This window comes from Danio rerio, chromosome 21 (genome assembly GCF_052040795.2).
Source record: "Danio rerio strain M-AB ecotype USA chromosome 21, GRCz13ab, whole genome shotgun sequence".
Taxonomy (NCBI): domain Eukaryota; kingdom Metazoa; phylum Chordata; class Actinopteri; order Cypriniformes; family Danionidae; genus Danio; species Danio rerio.
Window position 1 is genome coordinate 43,694,067 of NC_141041.1, and position 20,410 is coordinate 43,714,476.

The 20,410-nt window shown below is 36.5% G+C and overlaps 1 protein-coding gene and 3 long non-coding RNA genes across 4 annotated transcripts in view; 3 read left to right on the forward strand and 1 right to left on the reverse strand.

Annotated features, from left to right (window-relative positions):
- Positions 1-8,045, forward strand: part of ddx52 (DEAD (Asp-Glu-Ala-Asp) box polypeptide 52) — a 47,094-nt gene extending 39,049 nt beyond the window's left edge. The window contains exon 15 of the mRNA XM_087299488.1: positions 7,917-8,045. Within this exon, the coding sequence (XP_087155614.1) occupies positions 7,917-7,974 (58 nt within the window). The 3' untranslated portion in view covers positions 7,975-8,045. The remainder of the gene's footprint in view (positions 1-7,916) is intronic.
- Positions 1-20,410, reverse strand: part of LOC147838945 (uncharacterized) — a 1,276,407-nt gene that overhangs the window by 799,413 nt on the left and 456,584 nt on the right. The gene's annotated exons all lie outside the window — the stretch shown is intronic.
- On the forward strand, positions 2,415-4,805 carry LOC147832016 (uncharacterized). Its single transcript, XR_015520648.1, has 3 exons — positions 2,415-2,934; positions 3,037-3,412; positions 3,670-4,805. It is a non-coding gene; the product is annotated as an uncharacterized LOC147832016 (long non-coding RNA).
- Positions 8,827-13,782, forward strand: LOC108180815 (uncharacterized). Its single transcript, XR_015520580.1, has 3 exons — positions 8,827-11,265; positions 13,415-13,504; positions 13,592-13,782. It is a non-coding gene; the product is annotated as an uncharacterized LOC108180815 (long non-coding RNA).

Genomic DNA, 20,410 nt, shown 5'->3' on the forward strand with positions numbered 1-20,410 from the left:
GCTGAGATGAAACTGTTTTACTGTAATCCAAACACTTATTTTTGGCTAGGCAGTGTATCTTAAATTACAAAACACTTTTTGCCTCATTTCCATTGAGTGGTTTGATTTACTTCAGTACAGTGTGCGTCACCCAGATCAGGCTCACTCTCGCAAACCTCCCTTCAATTGTTCCCTTAGAGGAATTCCCACTGACATGTTAAAGTGCATTCCACTTCATTAAGTGAACGAGGGAGGCTTACATGAACATACCCTCAATTTTGACCAATGGGAGCGAGTCGGCTTCATATGTCCCCTCCAGCATCTATATGTCCCTAAATGCAATGTGATTGTTACGTCACAAGAGTGTAGTTCCCAAGTGCTCAAGGGTTTAGTGGATTCCATTTCAACCTATTCAGATGCTCCACAAGTAGTGGACGCTTATGTTGTAATCAATGAGGGAACAAGGCAAAGAGAAGTTAGTGAGGGAAGGGCATAACAGATTTGACTGGAATGCTGCCATAGTTGTTGGAACATAGGTGCGTCCTAAATCCCATACTTATGCTCTATTCCAGGGGTCACCAATCTCTGTCCTGGAGGGCCGGTGTCCCTGCAGGGTTTAGCTCCAACTTGCCTCAACACACCTGCCTAGGTGTTTCAAGTATACCGAAGCCCTTGATTAGCTTGTTCAGGTGTGTTTGATTAGGGTTGGAGCTAAAATCTGCAGGACACCCTCCAGGAGCAAGTTTGGTAACCACTTCTCTATTCTACGCCATTTTGTAGTGTAAATAGTGTAAGTAGTGCGTTCACATTGAAATTATAAAAATAATAAGTGCACTTTAATTACCTGTATGGTGCACTTATTTAACTGGTAAAATGAAGTGTGGATTGTTGGAGGACACTTCATGCACTCAACGGCCGCTGCTTTGCTCATGTAATGGGAGGGGTGGAGCTTTCAGGCGCTCATGATGGATTTTATTTATTTTAGATTGTAAAAGCTGTATTCTCCTACAAGAGTGATTATAGCTCCTCCCGATAGTAAATGCAGTTATACTCGGGGCAGAAATTATTTGGTAGTTTGGTCATTTACTTCACTAATTTGGCAACCCTCAAACGTCATCTGGTATACAATTTGAATTTCCGCCTATTAAAAAAAACGGTGTTCCATTTGGGACGACACAGCATACATATACTGTTGAGTGTGTAAGTGCATAAGTATAGTGCATATGTGCATAGTGTGACATTTGGGACGCAGCTGTTGTCAAATGGTGTAGTGTGTGACCCTCTCTTGTGGATAATTTGTGTAACATTCCATAGTGTGAACACAACAATGACTTAGACACACAATGTTTAGACACCTGGAATGTTTTCTTAACAGCACAGCAGTCTGCTGATGTTTAATGTCATGTAGTCACGAAGGAAACATTTCCTGGGTGGTGTATCACAAGTGCTTTTGACATCTTTCTCACTTAAAGAATAAAGCCTTATGGGCTGTTCACATCCATATCACGCCTTTTGCCCACTCAAATTCTTTCTTTCATATTTAGATAAGCAGCAATCATGCACAAATAAACAGAACAATTGGTTACATGTTTGTAGACATACAGTACTTTCTGTTTTTGCTTATTGTCATGTGGTTGTTTGTCTCAAGAAGATGACTATAGTTTGAGCATGGTTCATGCTCCGTGGTTATGATTTAAAAATGCAGCTTCCTGTATTGTCATTGTCCTGACTTGTTGCATGACACACCTGGCAAAAGGTGTCAAAAAAGTGGTATGGTTTACAATTTTGGTACCATTGAAAGCGGAAATGGAAATTAATGCATACTGTACGTAGTTCACCTCAGTGGATCATATTTATAGATGTTTAACTGGTCTTTCTCTCTCTTTAGAGGGATAATGTGGTAAGCAGTTTCCACTCAGGAAACACCTGCACTGCTCTTCTGGCTTGAGGCATCGAATTCAAGGGCATCAATCTGGTTATCAATTCCTACACTGCAAACCCTAACGTTGTTTTTTTTAAATCAGAAAACAAATGGCTTCAGGTCTAATTATACATCATAATGTGAATAAAGAGCTACTCATTTTTTGTTAACATTTTTAAAGCATATTATTAATGGGTGAATGAAGAAGAGACTCAGTTGTGGTAATGGGAACACATGGTTTCTTGGAGCTACTTCAAACTGTTTGTATTGTGAAGATCTTGTTGGGTTACCTTGCATTTTAAACTCAGCCTAAGGACTTCCTTATTGTCTAGATAACTGAATGTTTGGAAATGTATTGGTATGCTGTCTGAATACGATTTGATGTTTTGGACACCATCATTATGATATTTTATCACTCAATTATCTGCAAGTCCTTAAATCAACCCAAGAGTTATAGAGATATTTCAACGCACTCAATGTTTTTTTAAAAATCCAAATCAGTGATCAGTTTTATTTTTATTTTTCATTTTTTTTATGCTTAACTTAAGGGAAAGACCATCATCCAACAGCTAAGCTTGTTTTGTTTTGTTTTGAAAGAAGTTTCAAAGATATTAGGGGTTTCTTAACTTTATTTTGGGTACATTATTCTTCACTTCAGCATATTTTCCATATATATATATATATATATATATATATATATATATATATATATATATATATATATATATATATATACATAAAAAAAAACTGGTCACTGATTCGGAGTAAAAAAAAAAAAACATTGAGTGCGTTGATCTACTTTTGCATTGATTTAAGGAATTGCAGATAATTAAACTTCATAATGACGCTATCTAAAATGTCAAATCTGATTCAGACAGCATAACAATACATTTTCCAAACATTCAGCTATCTGGACAATAAGGAAGTTCTTAGTCTGAGCTTATAACGCAAGGTTTCCCATAGGACTTCTCAGTACAAACAGTTTGACACAACTGTGTCGCTGCGTCCGAAACCGCATACTTCCATACTACATGGTATGCTAAAATCAGTATGCGAGCCAAGTAGTATGTCCGAATTCATAGAATTCGAAAATCAGTAGGCGACAAATACCCGAATGACTTACTACTTCCGGCGAGATTCTGGCTGCGTCCGAAACTGCCTACTACTCAGTTGGAACTGCATTTGAATTTAACCGTACTACTCGGTCGTTAGAAAAGTACGTTCTATACAGTATGAATGTGAAAAGTATGAATGGAATTCAGACGTACTACATCCGCCATTTTGTCATGGTCACGTTACCTACCTGCGTCAGTTGCGTCGCTTTACTTCCATTCATAAATTCGCTCGCGGGGCATCATGGGATAGCGCAGCATGCATGGGATGCGCACTCCGGAATCTCGCCTGAAGTAGTATGTCATCCGGGTACTTTTCGCATACTGATTTTCGAAATCTATGAATTCGGACATACTACTCGGCTCGCATACTGATTTTGGCGTACTATATAGTATGGAAGTATGCGGTTTCGGACGCAGCCTCTGAAGTGCGCATCCCATGCACGCTGCGCTATCCCATAATGCCCCGTGAGAGAATTCATGAATAGAAGTGAGGCGACGCAACTGACGCAGGTAGGTCACGTGACCATGACAAAATGGCGGATGTAGTACGTCCGAATTCCATTCATACTTTTCACATTCATACTGTATAGAACGTACTTTTCTAACGGCCGAGTAGTACGTTTAAAATCAAATGCAGTAACTACTGAGTAGTAGGTGGTTTCGGACGCAGTCTACCACAACTGAATCTCTTCTTCATTCACCCACTCACCTTTTATACATTCTAGGTGTCTGACCAGCACCTCTAGTGCCCTGTAGTTCAATTGGAACAGCATTTTTATTTCCATTATTCCATGGATAACAAAAAAAAATAAATAAATACTAAGTACTAAGTTTGGTGAACTGAACAATTTAAGTATAGTCTACAAAACCAGCAAGTTAAATAAACTTAAATATGCAAGTTTTGTGAGACTCTATTGGCTACTGAAGAATAAACTGAATATGCAGCATGATTCTTGTAAAATGATCACAGCAAAACAAGCTAGCACTCATTTAATATATAAACTATAAATATAAACAGTTAAAGACATTTTGAGTAATTGAACGTTATCTGCAAAAAAATTAAACTTATGTAGTAGACTACTGGCTAAATAACAGCACCTCGTCAGAGCTGAACATCACTGCGGTCACTGCTTGTGCCTCTGTTTACAGCTTTTGTAAAGATCAAGTGACATGACAGACCACACAACCTCAATGAACACGGTGCTTCCTGTCAACTACATTATATAAGAGCATTCACTATGATATTGATAGGATCTGTTGTTGTCAAACTTTTGTTTCCTTCCTATATTTAGTCTATATTTTCTTTGAAATCTGTAATACCATTGTTATCCCTCAACGCCCATAACATAACCTGCCTTTGTATTTAATGTATTTCAAATGTATAATTTACTGCCAGTTTGATGCACGCAAAATAAATTGGGCCAGCTTTACTTATTAAACACACTCTCGCCTGAACTCACTGCGAGAGAGATGAAAATGAAAGATCATCAGCACTGTGGAAAAATCAGATTCTCAAGACATAATCTTTAAAATAATGACTTATATTACTAATATAGCAAATATGCCTATATGACAGAGCTTTGTGATACAACAATTTGCAGTGGCACATTAATTAAATCCTTATTTTCCACGAAGCTGTCCACCTGCACAGATATCAGGCGGAAACAAACATACACACATCATATATTATCTTTTTGAAACAAAGTTCTTTTTAAATAATTTGTATATTCATTTTAATGTATGTTTTGTTAGTACATTATCTACGAAAAAAAAAAACAAAAAAAAAACAAGTACATGAATAACAGAGGTAAAGTGCTTCAAAACTAGTCCGCTATAAACACTTCAGCCCCAAACACTGGTTCGTTAAACAAAATAATAGTATAAATATAATGTAGGTGAAATATCAATCATTTCATAGAAGCCTGTATTAAACTGTTTTCATTGTTAATCACAAAAAAAAAAAAAAAACATCCATTGCGTCTGTCAGTTTCAGTTCAATAGCCTATTCGCAGCACTGAAAGTATTCCCAGAATTCCTCGAAAGAACAAATTCAGTCGGAAGGATGAGAAAACATTGTGAGATTATGGTAGCATGATTTTTAAAATGAGAGTATGTGTATATGTGGCAGTATGTCAAGATAAAATTGCCTAAAACATCTTAATATTTTAGAGAAAGTAGACAAGGTTTGCCCAACCAACTATTGATAACCTATCCATTCACGACCATACTGTTAAAGATCATGTCTAGCCTAGCCTAGCCTCCTTTTTGATAACCTGACCCACGGATTAACGGCAGGACTTGTGAATATAATGAAGAACCACACACAACAGGATTTTATGTGTCCTCAATTTGCAATATCAAGAGAGTGACTCCATAAGGTAACATACACTGCACGCACTTGAGTATGTAACGTGTGCAGTCATGGACGTGTGTCAGCGCAAGGATAACTTTTCTGTTAAATGTCTCTGCTGTTATATTTTAGACGCTTTAGTCTCTGTCCTACCCATACTTTCAATTCTGGACCAGTTTGGTGCCCTTTCAGGATACAATTTTTGAAAGAATTAATTATTTTTTATTAATCGGCTGGCTAAAGCCCTCCCTTACTCTTTATTTCCTTTTCAGTTTTAGAAGGGTTTAATTATCTTGGTATATCTATTTCGGGTTCTTTTAAAGATATATTTCTTAAAAAAGTTCATACCACTTCTAGATAAATGCAAATCAGATATAGCTGGGGTTCCCTCCCCCTTTCAATAATAGGCCGGGTAAATCTTTAAAAAATGATCATTCTTCCCAAGTTTTTATACTTTTTTCAACATGTCCCAGTCTCCATAAATTATTATTTTTTTACTAACCTAGAGCAACTTTAGCCTGGTTTATTTAGTGTAACAAACCAGCTCGCATCTGAAAGTCAGTTCTTCAGCGTCCCAAATCTGAAGGGGGTCTTGCTCTCCCAAATTTTCAATATTTCTTTTGGGCTTGTAATATTATCAAAATACTTTATTGGATTGGTCACAAAACTGGTGTTCCAGACCTGCCTTGGGAACAAGTAGATTTATCTGCCTCTTCACATTGTCTATGTTCTAGTGTCTACCCCCAACTTTCTCTTGAAATACACAAAACATCAAGCAACCCAGTAGTTATGAACACTATGCAAATTTGGCAGCAGTTTAGAAAACATTTTGGTCTTCATAGTGCCTCAGCTCATATGCCAATTTCCAATAACCTAGCCACTTTAAACGATTTGTATGATAACTGTAACGCCGGGGAGTGACACTCACAACAGAAGGTAAGATCCAATATGCAGGTTTATTCTTTGTCAGGCAAGCAATGGTCAAAACAGGTATGAACAGGTATGTGCAGGCAAATCCAGAGTCGTAATCAAGGTACAGGCAAAAGGTCGAAAGGCTGGCAGCTAAACAGGATAACTAGGATACAAAGCTAGGTTCAGACACGGAGAAACAAGACAGGGAGAAACGCGTTGTAATGTCACTTAACAGTAAACAAGACTCGGCAAACTGGAAGCGTGATTGTGTGGCTTAAGTATGGTGTGATATCAGTCTGTGACAAGGTTCAGCTGGTGATTGTAATCAGGATAGATGAATGAACAGGCGTGCGTGTAGGAAGAAGTGCATGTATGAAAATGTAATCCTGGGATATGCGGAAGTGTTGTTCAAGTATAGTGGAAACCAGCGATCTCCAGAGAATGATCGCTGGTTATTGTAACAATAACAATGTGTTCTCCTCCTTTTCACTCCTATCAACTAAATTTGATCTCCCAAATAACTATCTTTTCCGTTTCCTTCAAAAAAGAAAAACTTTTCCCCTGTTTTCCGTTTTCAAAATTAACAAACTATCGGTCTAATATTTTTAAAATTCTTTCTCAAGCCCCTTATTACAATCATCACTCCTGACCCTCCTGACACTCCTCAATCATCAGAACACTGGATTAAAGAGGTTTTGCATTGCATCTGTCTTGAGAAACTGAGACATTGTTTTAAAGGATCACTTAACTCTTTTAACAAAACATGGAGTCCCATAAAATTGTCATTGAGAGCCTTAACATTTCAGGACCTGCTGACTAGAAATTCAAAAGAGAGAAAGAGAGACTTTTAGTGTTTACTATACATTTTCTTTTATATTTACCCATAAATTTATTATATTTTTCGTTTGAAACATCAGTAGTAATTTACAGAATAAAACGAAAAATGTTTGACTTTAATAGAATTTTGAGTATTCTGTTTATTGCCTTTCTTAATTACAGCATACCTTAAGCACAGTACTTTCAATGAGGCTGTTTGTTGAATACAATTTTGCTTGTTTAGCATAATATTTCGCCATGTATGATCTCTAATTTTTCTCCTCACAGCAAATTGAAAAACCAGCTTATGACAAAATCACCCACACGGGCCACTATTCGCACGACTTCACGCATGCTCTTTGACAGGAAGCTTGGCAAGGAAAAAAAGTTTGTTCTAAATCTCAGTGCAGATGACGGAAAGAGGTTGTTTTTCCTCAAGGACTCAGTGAATCCTTTTTTTAATCAAGGTTATTTAACAGTAATTTAAAATAACATACTTTTCCAGAAAGTTCACAATGGCAAGCTTTTAATGGTAATCTCCAAAATTAAACTCCAATTGAACTTTATTTTGTTCAAAATTGTCTCACACCAGTTCTGTATGAGCTGTATTTAGGTCCTTGACAGAATAGAAAACATAGAAAAAAACATTTGGATTATTTACTACAACTATTTAATACATTTAATTAAAAAAACACAGATTTTTCAGCAATGTGTAAAAGTGTAATTATAGTGTATTTGTTAGAAAATTTACCTAATTTTATTATAAAGGTGGTCCTAGTTCAGTTTGTGAATTCACGTTTTTTCTTTATGCATTTATTTTCAGGAAAAAGAGAAAAGCCACAGCAAAAGGCGAAGCACCAGAAGTCATTTCTAACTGCTGAATTTGGCTCACTGTTTCACACCTCATTTTTTTTTTTATCCAAGCTGTTGTCTTTTAATTAAATGAATGTTAATCTGTGTGTTTGTGTGTCTGTCTATATGGAAAACAGCTTGCTAAAAAAGGCAACTCCACATCATTTTATTTTATAAGTAAAAGCACAATACTTTGTACCATCATTCTGATTGTCTTCTATGATCAAGTCTCTGTGCTCTGTGGTATTGTTGAGGAAGTCACACACCATTTTTTAGCTGAGCCAGTCAGAACAGCATGATGAGCATGCAGATATCATTCATTTGCTCGGTGGGAAATTTTCAGTATTGCTTTGTTTTTTTTGTTTATACAGCATTTACCTTTTTTTATTAAGCAGTAAATCATGTTATGTATAAGATTTACATGTCAAACAGATTTTTGATCATTCTTTTTCAAAGCTCATGATAAATATTAAATTTGTGTGCTGCATTAGCAGAACTGACAATTCTCTTATTATCGTATATTGTTACTTTGCTGTTTTGATTACTTCTCTTGTCCATATTTGTTAGACACCTTTAATAAAAAGTGTCAGTTTATATATTTAATTCAAACATAAAGATTATTTAAACATATCCTCTAAAAATTGCCGCTAATTAGTAGTAATTAGTACAAAGCACTATTTTGATTTATTTAATACAATACTCTTCAGTGAATCTCCTGAAAGAAGAGGTCCTCTTTAAAATGTTTGGTCAAATGTTTCTGATTGTGTATTCAAATGTGTATTTGTGATGTTTCAGGGGAAAACTGATTTGTCACAGTATGCCATCTTTTTGAAACCACATAACCTTTGTGTTCATTTCCTGTTTTTTTTTTTTCATCCGTTTGTCACACAGAAAGTTCCCTCTTATTCGAACCATAAGCAATGGTCTAAAACTCAATTTCTGGAGCGCCACAGCTCTGCGTAGTTTAAATTCAACCACCTCCAACTCACACCTGCTTTAACCTTAAGAAGAGCAACTCTTTTCTGATGACTGTAACAGACAAAACAAGATGTAATTGGATTGTGACCAGCGAGCAACAGATAAGTTTGTTTAAATTACATTAATTATTTGATTTATTGCAATTAATTTCTTTGTAAAGTTTGTAATAGGCATGTCATTAATGTGTAATAGGCATGTAGTAATTGTGTTGTTACAATATTAGTAGGAAATGTCTGGTCACTATTTTAAGGTACAATCCTCACTATTCAAACTATTTAACAAGACTTTTAGATCAAGAAACTACTATAGTTTTATTTAATAGTAAGTATTAGGGATGTAGGATAAGACCATACTTTATAATTACTAATAAACAACCAACATCTGTGGTGTCTGATGATGCTCTCCAGAAAAAAAGAGATACATAATAGTTTTGATGATATTCATTATCATATGTAGATGTCACAATTAAATATATGCATTTATTATAAACTAAATTTATACATCTGTGATTTAATATAGCTCTTATAGATCCTTTTTACAAGACTGATGCATTTAACAGTAATGAGTGTCTTAAATCCTTGAAAGTTTTTAATTTTGTAATAAAAAAAGAAAAAATTAACATTTAAATGCATTTACGGATGTATTATATCATCTTTATATCAAATCACACAAAAAAAACTAATTACAGCTTGTGCGAGGCATTTGAAATGCATCGTTTATGGGCGGGAAAGTAAATTTGACGTTATTCTCTTTTTTTGGTTGCCATTATTGGTCTCACACTTTTTTTTATTTATTAAATAATTTTTTTTTTTTGCTTTTTCTGAAAGTCTTACACCATAGTGGAGTTTTTATTTTATTTTAGCAAATAGGATTGAAAAAAAAAAAAGATTTGTTGTAATTTCCTATTGACTGTGCTGTAAGTTTACCTGGTTATGACGACTTTCACTGAGAAACCCTTGAAAAAGGTCCATGAAGATATGAATATTTAATAATAATTTTAAAAATACATTTTTATGTGCTAGTCACCCTTTTGTTAAACTTATATATCTTTAATGTAGGACTTTCACTAGATGACGCACTGCTACGCTGGCCGAGAGAGCTTAACGCGCTGCAATTTAGCAGGTTAAGCTCTTTCGGCCACCGTACTTTGCTGCTTTGTTTGTTAAATGACAGGAAGCATGGTATGTATTTAAATTTGCTCTTTAAACGGTTAACTTTTCCCATTTTATGATTTTGTTATTCGTATTGAAGCATGGATACTGTTGAGCGATTACAGATGATCATTTTGTATTTAACAATGACAGCGGTACTTTGTCCCGGTTTAGCAAAAGTTATTCGCATGCTAGTGTTAGCTCTGTGGCTCCTGTAATCGGTTGTGTTGTATGTTGTTACGTGTTTAAGAACTAAATTGGAAATATTTTAGATTTACAGTCTTTGTTTAGCTGCTAATTTTGCTGATTGCCTTCATTCTTTTTTTTTTACTTTTGATTATCGATCGAGCTCAGCATAACGTAAAGGCCTAGTGAAGCCTTGTCAATATTACGTTTAGTTTGGAATATTACTTTGCTGCACACGCTGCATCGATACGATATGTGATTTACTGTATGTACAACTTGTGGTGTGATGGTTAAAGTTATGGTTTGGATGTCAGAAGTTAGAAACCCTCAAGACCTGATTCCTAATAGGGATCGCTGCTGCAAACATTAACATTACTTATTTTACTAGCTCAATTTGGGTTTTCACGGTAGACCAAAACATTCGGTTTAAATGCATAGAGAAATAAAGTGTGTGCAGTTTATTTTTACTTGAACAGTCTGAGTTTTCTGGACAGGATAAAATATTCAGTTTGAATTCCGAAATAAGGGCTGCACTGTGGTGCAGTGGGTAGCACGTTCGCCTCACAGCAAGAAGGTTGCTGGTTTGAGCCTCGGCTGGGTCAGTTGCTGTTTCTGTGTGGAGTTTGCATGTTCTCCCCGTGTTAATGTGTGTTTTCGGTTTCCCCCACAGTCCGAACACATGCACTATAGGTGAATTGGGTAGGCTAAATTGTCAGTAGTGTATATGTGTATGAGTGTTTGCCAGTGATGGGTTGCAGTTGGAAGGGCATCTGCTGCATAAAACATATGCTGAATAAGTTAGCAGTTCATTCCACGGTGGCGACCCCAGATTAATATAGGGACGAAGCAGAAAAGAAAATGAACAAATGAATTCATAAATAACTTTGTTTTAACCATATTATAAATCACACTTTGCTTTTGCGTCCTGCTGATTACATTTGTTTTTGTTTTTGTTTTCAGGGTTCAAAGCTATGTTGCCCCCGCAAACCAGTGGATCAGATTAAGGTTCTTGTCTTTGCTATAAAAGTGCTTGTTTAAGACATATTTATACTTCTCAGAAAAGTCAGCGAAATGGCTGCCTTATTAACATATGTATGAATTTATTAAACAGCAAATTTATTAGTCCTGCTGTTGTGTAAACCTTAAAACATCTCAATTATATCACAACCAACAATTTATTTATTTTGTAAAACAAACTTCAAGTGACGAATATTAAAAAATAAACTACAATTACACTTCTTTCTGTCATACCAATGAGTCAATTTAGTTAGTTCACATCAACATTAAAATGATTTCATCATCCTCACCCTTTTCTCTTTTGAAACACAGAAGACTTTCCTTTTTTATGTGATTAGTTCACCCAAAAACGAAAATTCTATTATTAATTACTCACCCTTTAATTGTTTTAATCCCGAGTTACAAATTAAAAAACTTTGATTAAATCTGTAAGCTCCCTCATCCAAGTCCAGAAAAGAAACCAATAACATTGTCAAAATATTTCTTGTGTCATCATCATATGAACAATTACCTGCAGAAAAACCCCTACATTAGGGCCAGGACATACCAAGCCGACACCAAACAACTAGCACCAACGAAACCCAACTTTATTGTCACATTTATTTGGTGAACACACCAAATGGGCGAAAGCTAACTGAAATGAGAACCAGGTCCTACACCTGCACAAGAGGACGTGTCTATGCTCAGTGGGGGGCATCTGTTTTCTCGTTATGTTAACTGTTAACTTTTACTCACCATAAAGGGATTAGCTCCAGTAAATACGTCTGATAATCTAATAATTCATATTGTTTGCAAATATTTGATTAATTTAGCAAAATTACAGCCGGCCTCTTAGTGATCCTTCTTGGTTCAATTGTTTACTTGCTATGTCACTACACCAGGTCACACTCGCGTTCTGATTCGTTGCTAAATAACCAGTCAGTCAGGGCCGGCGTGTCCATAAAGGCGACCTAGGGGCGGCAGAATAGGGAGGGCGGCGTCCGCGACACCTCCCTTAACACCAGCGTCCTCAGTTATGTCCGCGACACCTTCCTCACCACCTGCTGCCTCAGTTATATCTGCGCCCAGGGCGGCAGAATAGAAAGGACGGCGTCCGCGACACCTCGCTCAACACCCGCACCCTCAGTTATGTCCGCGACCCAGCACCCCATGTACCCCAACCCCCCCGCTCTTCAATTTGATAACCGGTCATTTCTGTTTTCACTTTCGGGTGAGGGCGAAGTAATCGTCCTTTGCCTAGAGCGGCAGTTCAGCTTGCTCCGGCTCTGGTCAAAGTGCTCTCTTCAACCGACAGCTGGCCCAGATTCTAGGTGCTGAATCAGGCCAGCAAGCTCCAATGTTAACTTAATGAGAAGTGACGTGTGGAGCACAGCCCAGTGTTTGACCGTTTGCTTGATGTGACCTAGTCTTTAGAATCAGCAGATCTTAAACACCAGTGATTGGTCATGCTCAAAAAAAGGCTGTGATTGGCTCTGACGATCAATGCAGTTACACAGATACATTTACACTTAAGAAATTCACATCTATCAGCTGATAGACCTCTCTCTGATAGAGGTGCTTAAATTCACAAGTATGGCTTTAACCGAGAGAGGAAAGAAATTGTTTAATCACAGACACTCCACCAGGTCAAACAGTCCACAGTGAGAGAGAAGCAGAGACGGAGCTTTACACTACATGCTTCCATTTCCTCCCTGTTAATGAAATAGGGGGTCTTTGGTTGTACCGTACCTTCAGCATTAATGAAAGACTGTCCCAGCAAATGCACAAGCATTGAATTGTGCACAGTTGTCAGCTTTGTAAGTGTGTTTTAAGTGTGATGTGGAAATGTGAACAAAGTTTTTATAGTTTTTTTGGCGTGAAGTTGAGTAGATAATAATGAAATTTGACATTTTTGGGTGAGATAACCCTTTAATTAAATCAGAGATTTATTTATTTTTACTTATTTTTATTCACAGCGATTTTATTGCATCAAATTTAGTCTCAGATTATTTTACTGATTAATGTTTGTCTGCGATTAAATAGCAAAATCTTCAACACAAGGAAAAAATGTCTTAGATTAGATTAAAACTTTATTTTGTGTTAGTTTGAAATAAAGCTGACAGTTTTATGACATTAACAAATCAGTTGGTATGTTTAGACTTCTGTCCAGTGTTGTGAAAAACCTGAAGGAGTGGGTGGAGTCATAATATATGATAGGGAGACATTCCCCATGAACAAACACCACCTGGTAGGTGAATATTCTGATTTAACATGGTAATAGCAAGTTAATATCGAGTGAATTAAATGAGTAAACAGTTTGTTTTGTCTTCTGCAGGGGGCTGTTCCATGGTGCGGTGATGCGAACCAGGGCTGGACTTGGACAATAAATCTGCCCTCTACAATCGGCCCACTACATAAAAACAAAATGCTACACATCTGTGCACGTCCTTGAATATGTTTACCAACTCCTATTTTACAAAAGTACAAAAGCCATATATATGAAATAAATAAATAAATAAATAAATAAATAAACAAATATAGTCATCTCCATTTAATTTCTGTATACTGTCCATGCATTTTTTTTTGTTAGGTTCTATAAACATATACTTTTCATTCATTCATTTTCCTTTGGCTAGGTCCCTTTATTAATCAGTGGTCACCACAGCGGAATGAACCACTAACTTATTAAGTATATGTTTTATGCAGCGGATGCTCTTCCAGGCCAGTACTGGGAAACACCCATACAGACTTATTCAAACACACACTATAGCCAACTTAGCTTATTCAATAAACAATTCACTCAGCCTATATTAAATAATAAACAACAAAAATTGTCTGCTGACGCATGGGTAAATCTTTAAAGAGAAGAGTGTAGGCTACTTTACAACAATGGAACAATGAAATGAAAACATTTGATAAGAAATGCCTATTTTCATTTTAATATTACAACCAGCAGAAATGTTGAGACGTCTTGTAGCTACATATTTACATTACCGTTGTCTTCACTGTTTATGCATATTTATAACAAAACAGAGCCTATAACATCACTGCCTCCTTTCATTTTCTTTGAAAAATATAAAATATACCCGGTCTCTTTTGTTGAATATGTTTTAATAATCAATACTGACCATTACAAAAGATTAACATAAAATAAATTTATACAATAAAGGCAAGCAATCAGTCAAATATGCAGAATCACTGTACGTGGTTACATATATTAACTTATCTTGCACTCAGCCAAAACGAGTTACCTGACAAGTAGCTAATACATTCAAAAGACCAAAGAGTCATAGAGACAACAAGATGAATTAAATATCACGTTTAACGACTATAGTGAGAAAAGATTCAGCAGATCTTTGATCAACTCTCTGACGTGGACTGCTCTCACCTGGGGTTTTGTACTCAAAGCACCCCCTCACTGTCTGGCTGCAGCGCATAGAGTGTGTGTGTGTGTATGTGTGTTCTCATGATGTGCGTTTTTAGCGGTGTAGTGTGGACGGAAAACAGTGTGTTTCTTGCAATTTCTCTGAACCTCCCTTGTGCTTCTTCTTCAACTCTTTGACTCAATTTTGACAAATACAAACCGATATTGCAAGCTCACAAAGAGTGTATGTCAATACAGAAAAGAACCAATGGGCTGCAGATTGTCACATGGGCCAGTCTGTCTGAAAAAAGCATCTTGCTTTCAAAGCATCACAGATCACAGCATCGTCAATAATTAGGCATAAAAAATACAATAGACTGCTATATTTTATTGGCTGATCAGATCATAAGAAGATGATCAGCCTGGTCCAAAAAGTACGTCGGCCCAGCGAGAAACTGCTCCCTCTGCCAGATGGCCAGTCCGCCCCTGATGCGAACTCAACTGCTGCTCTCGACAAAACACTTTTGTGAACGAAGGCAGCTTAAAAATAAAAATACACACATTTGTGTTTTTTTATTTACTTTATTTTTTTATATTATATTTATATTATTATACAAAAAATGTAGCATATTTTTTATTTGTATTTATTTATCAAGATCCCAATTAGCCACTACCAAGGTAGTGGCTATTCTTCTTGGGGTCCATCGAACATAACACAAAATTACATTAATACACAACAACAAAGACTAATAAAAACATTAAAATACAAAATTCATACATAACATCCAAATCAACAATCCACTTAATATTGTTCCATTAAATATTTTTTAAATGATTTTTTAAACCTCATTTTACTTGTTACAAAGCATGTAATGTCTGATGGCAATTCATTCCATATCCACTTTAAACACCCTAACAACCGCCTAGTAAAATGCTAATTCATGCTAGAATCATGCTAACAACATGCTAATTCATGCTAGAATCATGCTAGTAACGTGCTAGAATCATGCTAACAACATGCAAATTCATGCTAGAATCATGCTAGTAACATGCTAATTCATGCTAGAATCATGCTAGTAACATGCTAGTTTATGCTAGAATCATGCTAACAACATGCTAATTCATGCTAGAATCATGCTAGTAACATGCTAATTCATGCTAGAATCATGCTAACAACATGCTAATTCATGTAAGAATCATGCTACTAACATGCTAATTCATGCTAGAATTATCCTAGTAGCATGCTAATTCATGCTAGAATCATGCTAGTAACATGCTAATTTATGCTAGAATCACGCTAACAACATGCTAATTCATGCTAGAATCATGCTAGTAACATGTTAATTCATGCTAGAATCATGCTAACAACATGCTAATTCATGTAAGAATCATGCTACTAACATGCTTATTCATGCTAGTAATATGTTAACTCAAGCTAAAATCATACTAACATGCTATTTACACTTTAACCACTTCAAACTTTCAGATTCGACTTTTCAAGCCACCATAAAGTTTGTCCTCAAACTTTAATATCTAGTTTTTTATATTATATTTATATTATTATACAAAAAATGTAGCATATTTTTATTTGTATTTATTTATCAAGATCCCAATTAGCCACTACCAAGGTAGTGGCTATTATTCCTGGGGTCCATCGAACAACACAAAATTACATTAATACACAACAACAAAGACTAATAAAAACATTAAAATACAAAATTCATACATAACATCCAAATCAACAATCCACTTAATATTGTTCCATTAAATATTTTTTAAATGATTTTTTAAACCTCATTTTACTTGTTACAAAGCATGTAATGTCTGATGGCAATTCATTCCATATTTTCATTCCTCTATACATCACGGTACGTTGCTTTGCATTATTTGCTTTGCATTAAAAAATGTCCTTTTAATGCGTGCCTGGTGTTAAAATGATGACTAACATTACTATACAAAAGTTGACTGTACAATACACTTGGAACTTTTAACACAGAAATATGTACAGGCCTAGCAGCACTACTTCCACTAGCACCAATCTTTACATATGATACTGATAGCACAATCATCTGATTCATATTATGTGCTTATAACCTTACAATAGGTTACATATATGTTTATAAAATTGTGACAGGTGCAAATATAAATATAAAGGGCACAAAAATATGAATGCGAAAAGGTGAATCAGAGTTTTTTTTTTTTTTGTCCCATTTAACCTTTAAAATCTTATAAATATGTATTGGGCTTTAAAACTATATATGTTGTACTTATTTCCATATAATTGTCTTTGTTTTGAAGATACTTTGGATGCTTTTGATGGTGTGTATGTTGCCAGTCTAAAGGTGGGCATTCCTGGTGTGATTTTATTCTATTGGGAGTAGCTGCATGGTAATTGCTGATGCTTGCATGGTCATGGCTTGTACCAAGTGAGAGGAATATAGGAGACGAGCCAAGTAGCTCACAAGCTTGCAATTATTTTTAAACATGCCAGAAATGCTTGTGTGGCATCGGCTTGAATTTGAGGTGTGTCTTACCAAAGTTCCTTTAAGGCAAGTAATTTAATTTGGGGCGACACAGTGACGCTGTAGGTAGAGCTGTCGCCTCACAGCAAGAAGGTAGCTGGTTCGAGCCTCGGCTCAGTTGGCGTTTCTGTATTGAGTTTGCATGTTCTCCCTGCTTTCGTGTGGATTTCCTCCGGGTGCTTCGGTTTCCCCTACAGTCCAATTACATGCGGTACAGGTGAATTGGGTATTCTAAATTGTCCGTAGTGTATGAGTGTGTGTGTGTTTGAATGAGTGTGTGTGTGGATGTTTCCTAGAGATGGGTTGCAGCTGGAAGGGCATCCACTGCGTCAAAAACATGCTGGATAAGTTGCCGGTTCATTATGCTGTGGCGACCCCGGATAAATAAAGGGAGTAAGCCAACAAGAAATGAATGAATGAATGAATGAATAAATGCATTTAATATGGCAGCCATCTTTGCAAGTGCAAGTGCCTATCTATTAGAATGGGGAAACATCAGACGTCATCCTTTCAATTAAATGATGTAACTAAAAACCATCCTCTGAATAATAGACCTTTTTCACAGCGGCATTGAACACCGGAAGCGCCCTTCGAAGCAGTGTATCGATATTTCCGGGTTCGCTAGGAGTCGCAGAGACATGACAGCCTCGGGACAGCGGATGACTTTCTCACAGTCAACTTTGCTATAATTTGGACAGGAAGATGTTGTTCGGTGAATGTGTAAAACTGCCTAAATAAAACAGCATTTAAAAGATAATACCGATTTGCAGAATTTGTGCAGAAAACGTGTCTTACACACAGCGTTTGCAACGTCAGGTTCCAGCAAGGTGCACAGCCAACAGCATAAGATCTGCTCATTCAAGCCATTCGTAAGCAAGATAACCTAGCTATTTAACATCCAGCAGGATGAGTTTTATGTCAGTTGTCCTTTCTGTAAACTGTGCTAACCCCCTCCTTCCTTTTTATTCAGAGTCAGATATAGTGAATGGCGAGTTAGTTGTACAGGCGAGTTGCTATCGGGCAATGCGGGAGCCCCATTCATTACAGGTTGTTTAATGCGCGTGAGGTTTTCTCAAGTCTGGAAACACGTTAGCTCCTACTCGTGGATAATATTCAATTTTATTATTTATTTGAAGAACAGCAAATAACATTTTACAATACAAAAACATACATGCCAGGGGGTAATTGTGAATAAAATTCAAATATACAAAATGTAATATAACATCCCTGCTGAAAAATCCAGCTTAAACCAGCCTAAGCTGGTTGGCTGGTTTTAGCTGGTCGACCAGGCTGGTTTTAGAGGGGTTTTGGCCACTTCCAGGCTGGTTTCCAGCCATTTCCAGCCTGGCCTTAGCTGGTCAGGCTGGGAGATGACCAGCTAAAACCAGCTTGACCAGCCTAGCCAAGCTGGAAGTCCAGCCAAAACCAGCCTGATCCAGCTTAAACCAGGCTAGTCAAGCTGGTTTTAGCTGGATTTAGCTGGTAATTTTTTTCAGCCTGACCAGCTAAAACCAGGCTGGAAATGGCTGGAAACCAGCCTGGAAGTGGCCAAAACCCCTCTAAAACCAGCCTGGTCGACCAGCTAAAACAAGCCAACCAGCCTAGGCTGGTTTAAGCTGGATTTTTTAGCAGGGATATGTAATAATGAAATACATTGTAGAGTGGGTCGGGCTTTCTTGTTTAGAGAGTTGATACTGGTATTATACAAGCATATTTCAGTCATCAATACCTTAAAATCTAGTTTCTTATTAGTAAATTTACATTTATGAATGTACAGTTTTGTAACAACATAAGCAAATTGAATAAATAAAACTATTTTCCTCCAGATTAGGATAATCAAGTAAAGCCCAAATGTACATTTTTCCATAATGATGAAAGAGGTTTTGAACACAAAAGAATCGTTATTAATACATTTTGCACCTCACCCTATAGACCTTTTTCATGGCTGCTGCATGGAGGGCGCCATAGCGACCAGCGTCTTCCGGTAGAATGCGAAAAACTTCCGTTTACAGCGTGTACTACTGGTAATTTGCGCTCCGAAAATGGGTTTTAATAACGTTTTTAATGGATAACAGAGCGTTTTTGTGACACACAACTTAGAAATGTATCTGTTAAAGCCGTTATAATATAAAGAAATACAAGAAAAACGTTCTACTATTGTAGTTCACGTGTTTGCCGTCAGAAATAGTGTGTGTGTGCGTTCCCGGCCTGTCAGCTGTTAGCTCAGCGCAGAGAGAGAGAGAGAGAGAGAGAGAGAGAGAGAGAGAGAGAGAGAGAGAAAACCAGAGTACTGGCATGAAACTTAACAGGTATGAAAGTTGTGCAATTTACAAAAATGACCAATAAAAGTCTGTTATTGATCCTCTGCTGGCTGATTTCCTGTTCATTCTAATTGCGAGCCGTTTGTGTTTTATTTCGTGTGTTGTTTTTACCACGGTTTGTGTTTTTCTGTCATTTTGAAATGACACTAGCCTATATTTTCGTGTGTGTGTCAAACATTTTGGTGAATTACATTTGTTTGGGCTGGTTATATATTTGAAATAAAGAGAAAATGTTGACTTTAGCAATGACAAGACTTCATTTAAACGGCAGAAGATGCCGTCTGACAACGAGGGGAAAATGCCTCTCAGCAGCTGTTTTCCATCCTATTAGATCGCATTTCTTTAAATGATCAGTCCAGGAGATGGTGCTGATGGACAACAGTAATAGTTCAAAGAGGATAAAAGCAGGTAAAATTGATTAAAACGATTGTTTCAAAGCTGTCCAAATGTGACTGTTTACACGCATCAGCTGCCGACCGAAAGTTCTTCGCATTCTCCTTGCGCATACACGCAAAGCATAATGGGTAATTTTGCGTTCCAAGAAAAAGGTCTATAAGCTATGTACAATGCCAAAAAAAAGTGTAAACCGTCTCCTCATATTCGTTACAAAAATACAATTTACATCAATCTTACTTTTAATTTTTTTTTGCAAACAATGTTTTGCTGGATAAAACCTGTGGATAAGTTTATAGGATATATCTATAATTCTATTTCTAACATGTTATTTCTGTGGTAACAGCCACACTTTTCTTCAATTCACCCTTTAATAAAGGCATCCAATAAAATTGCATATAAGGTACAGTAATGATTTCTTTTTGGAAAAGAGTATGGATAGCTCTATCATTACTCTTGGTATTTAGTAAAACAAAATTTGCCAACATAAGATTCAGTAATATCAAAAGATGATGCATCAGAAGGATGGTCTTATTAATACCTCTAAATAACAT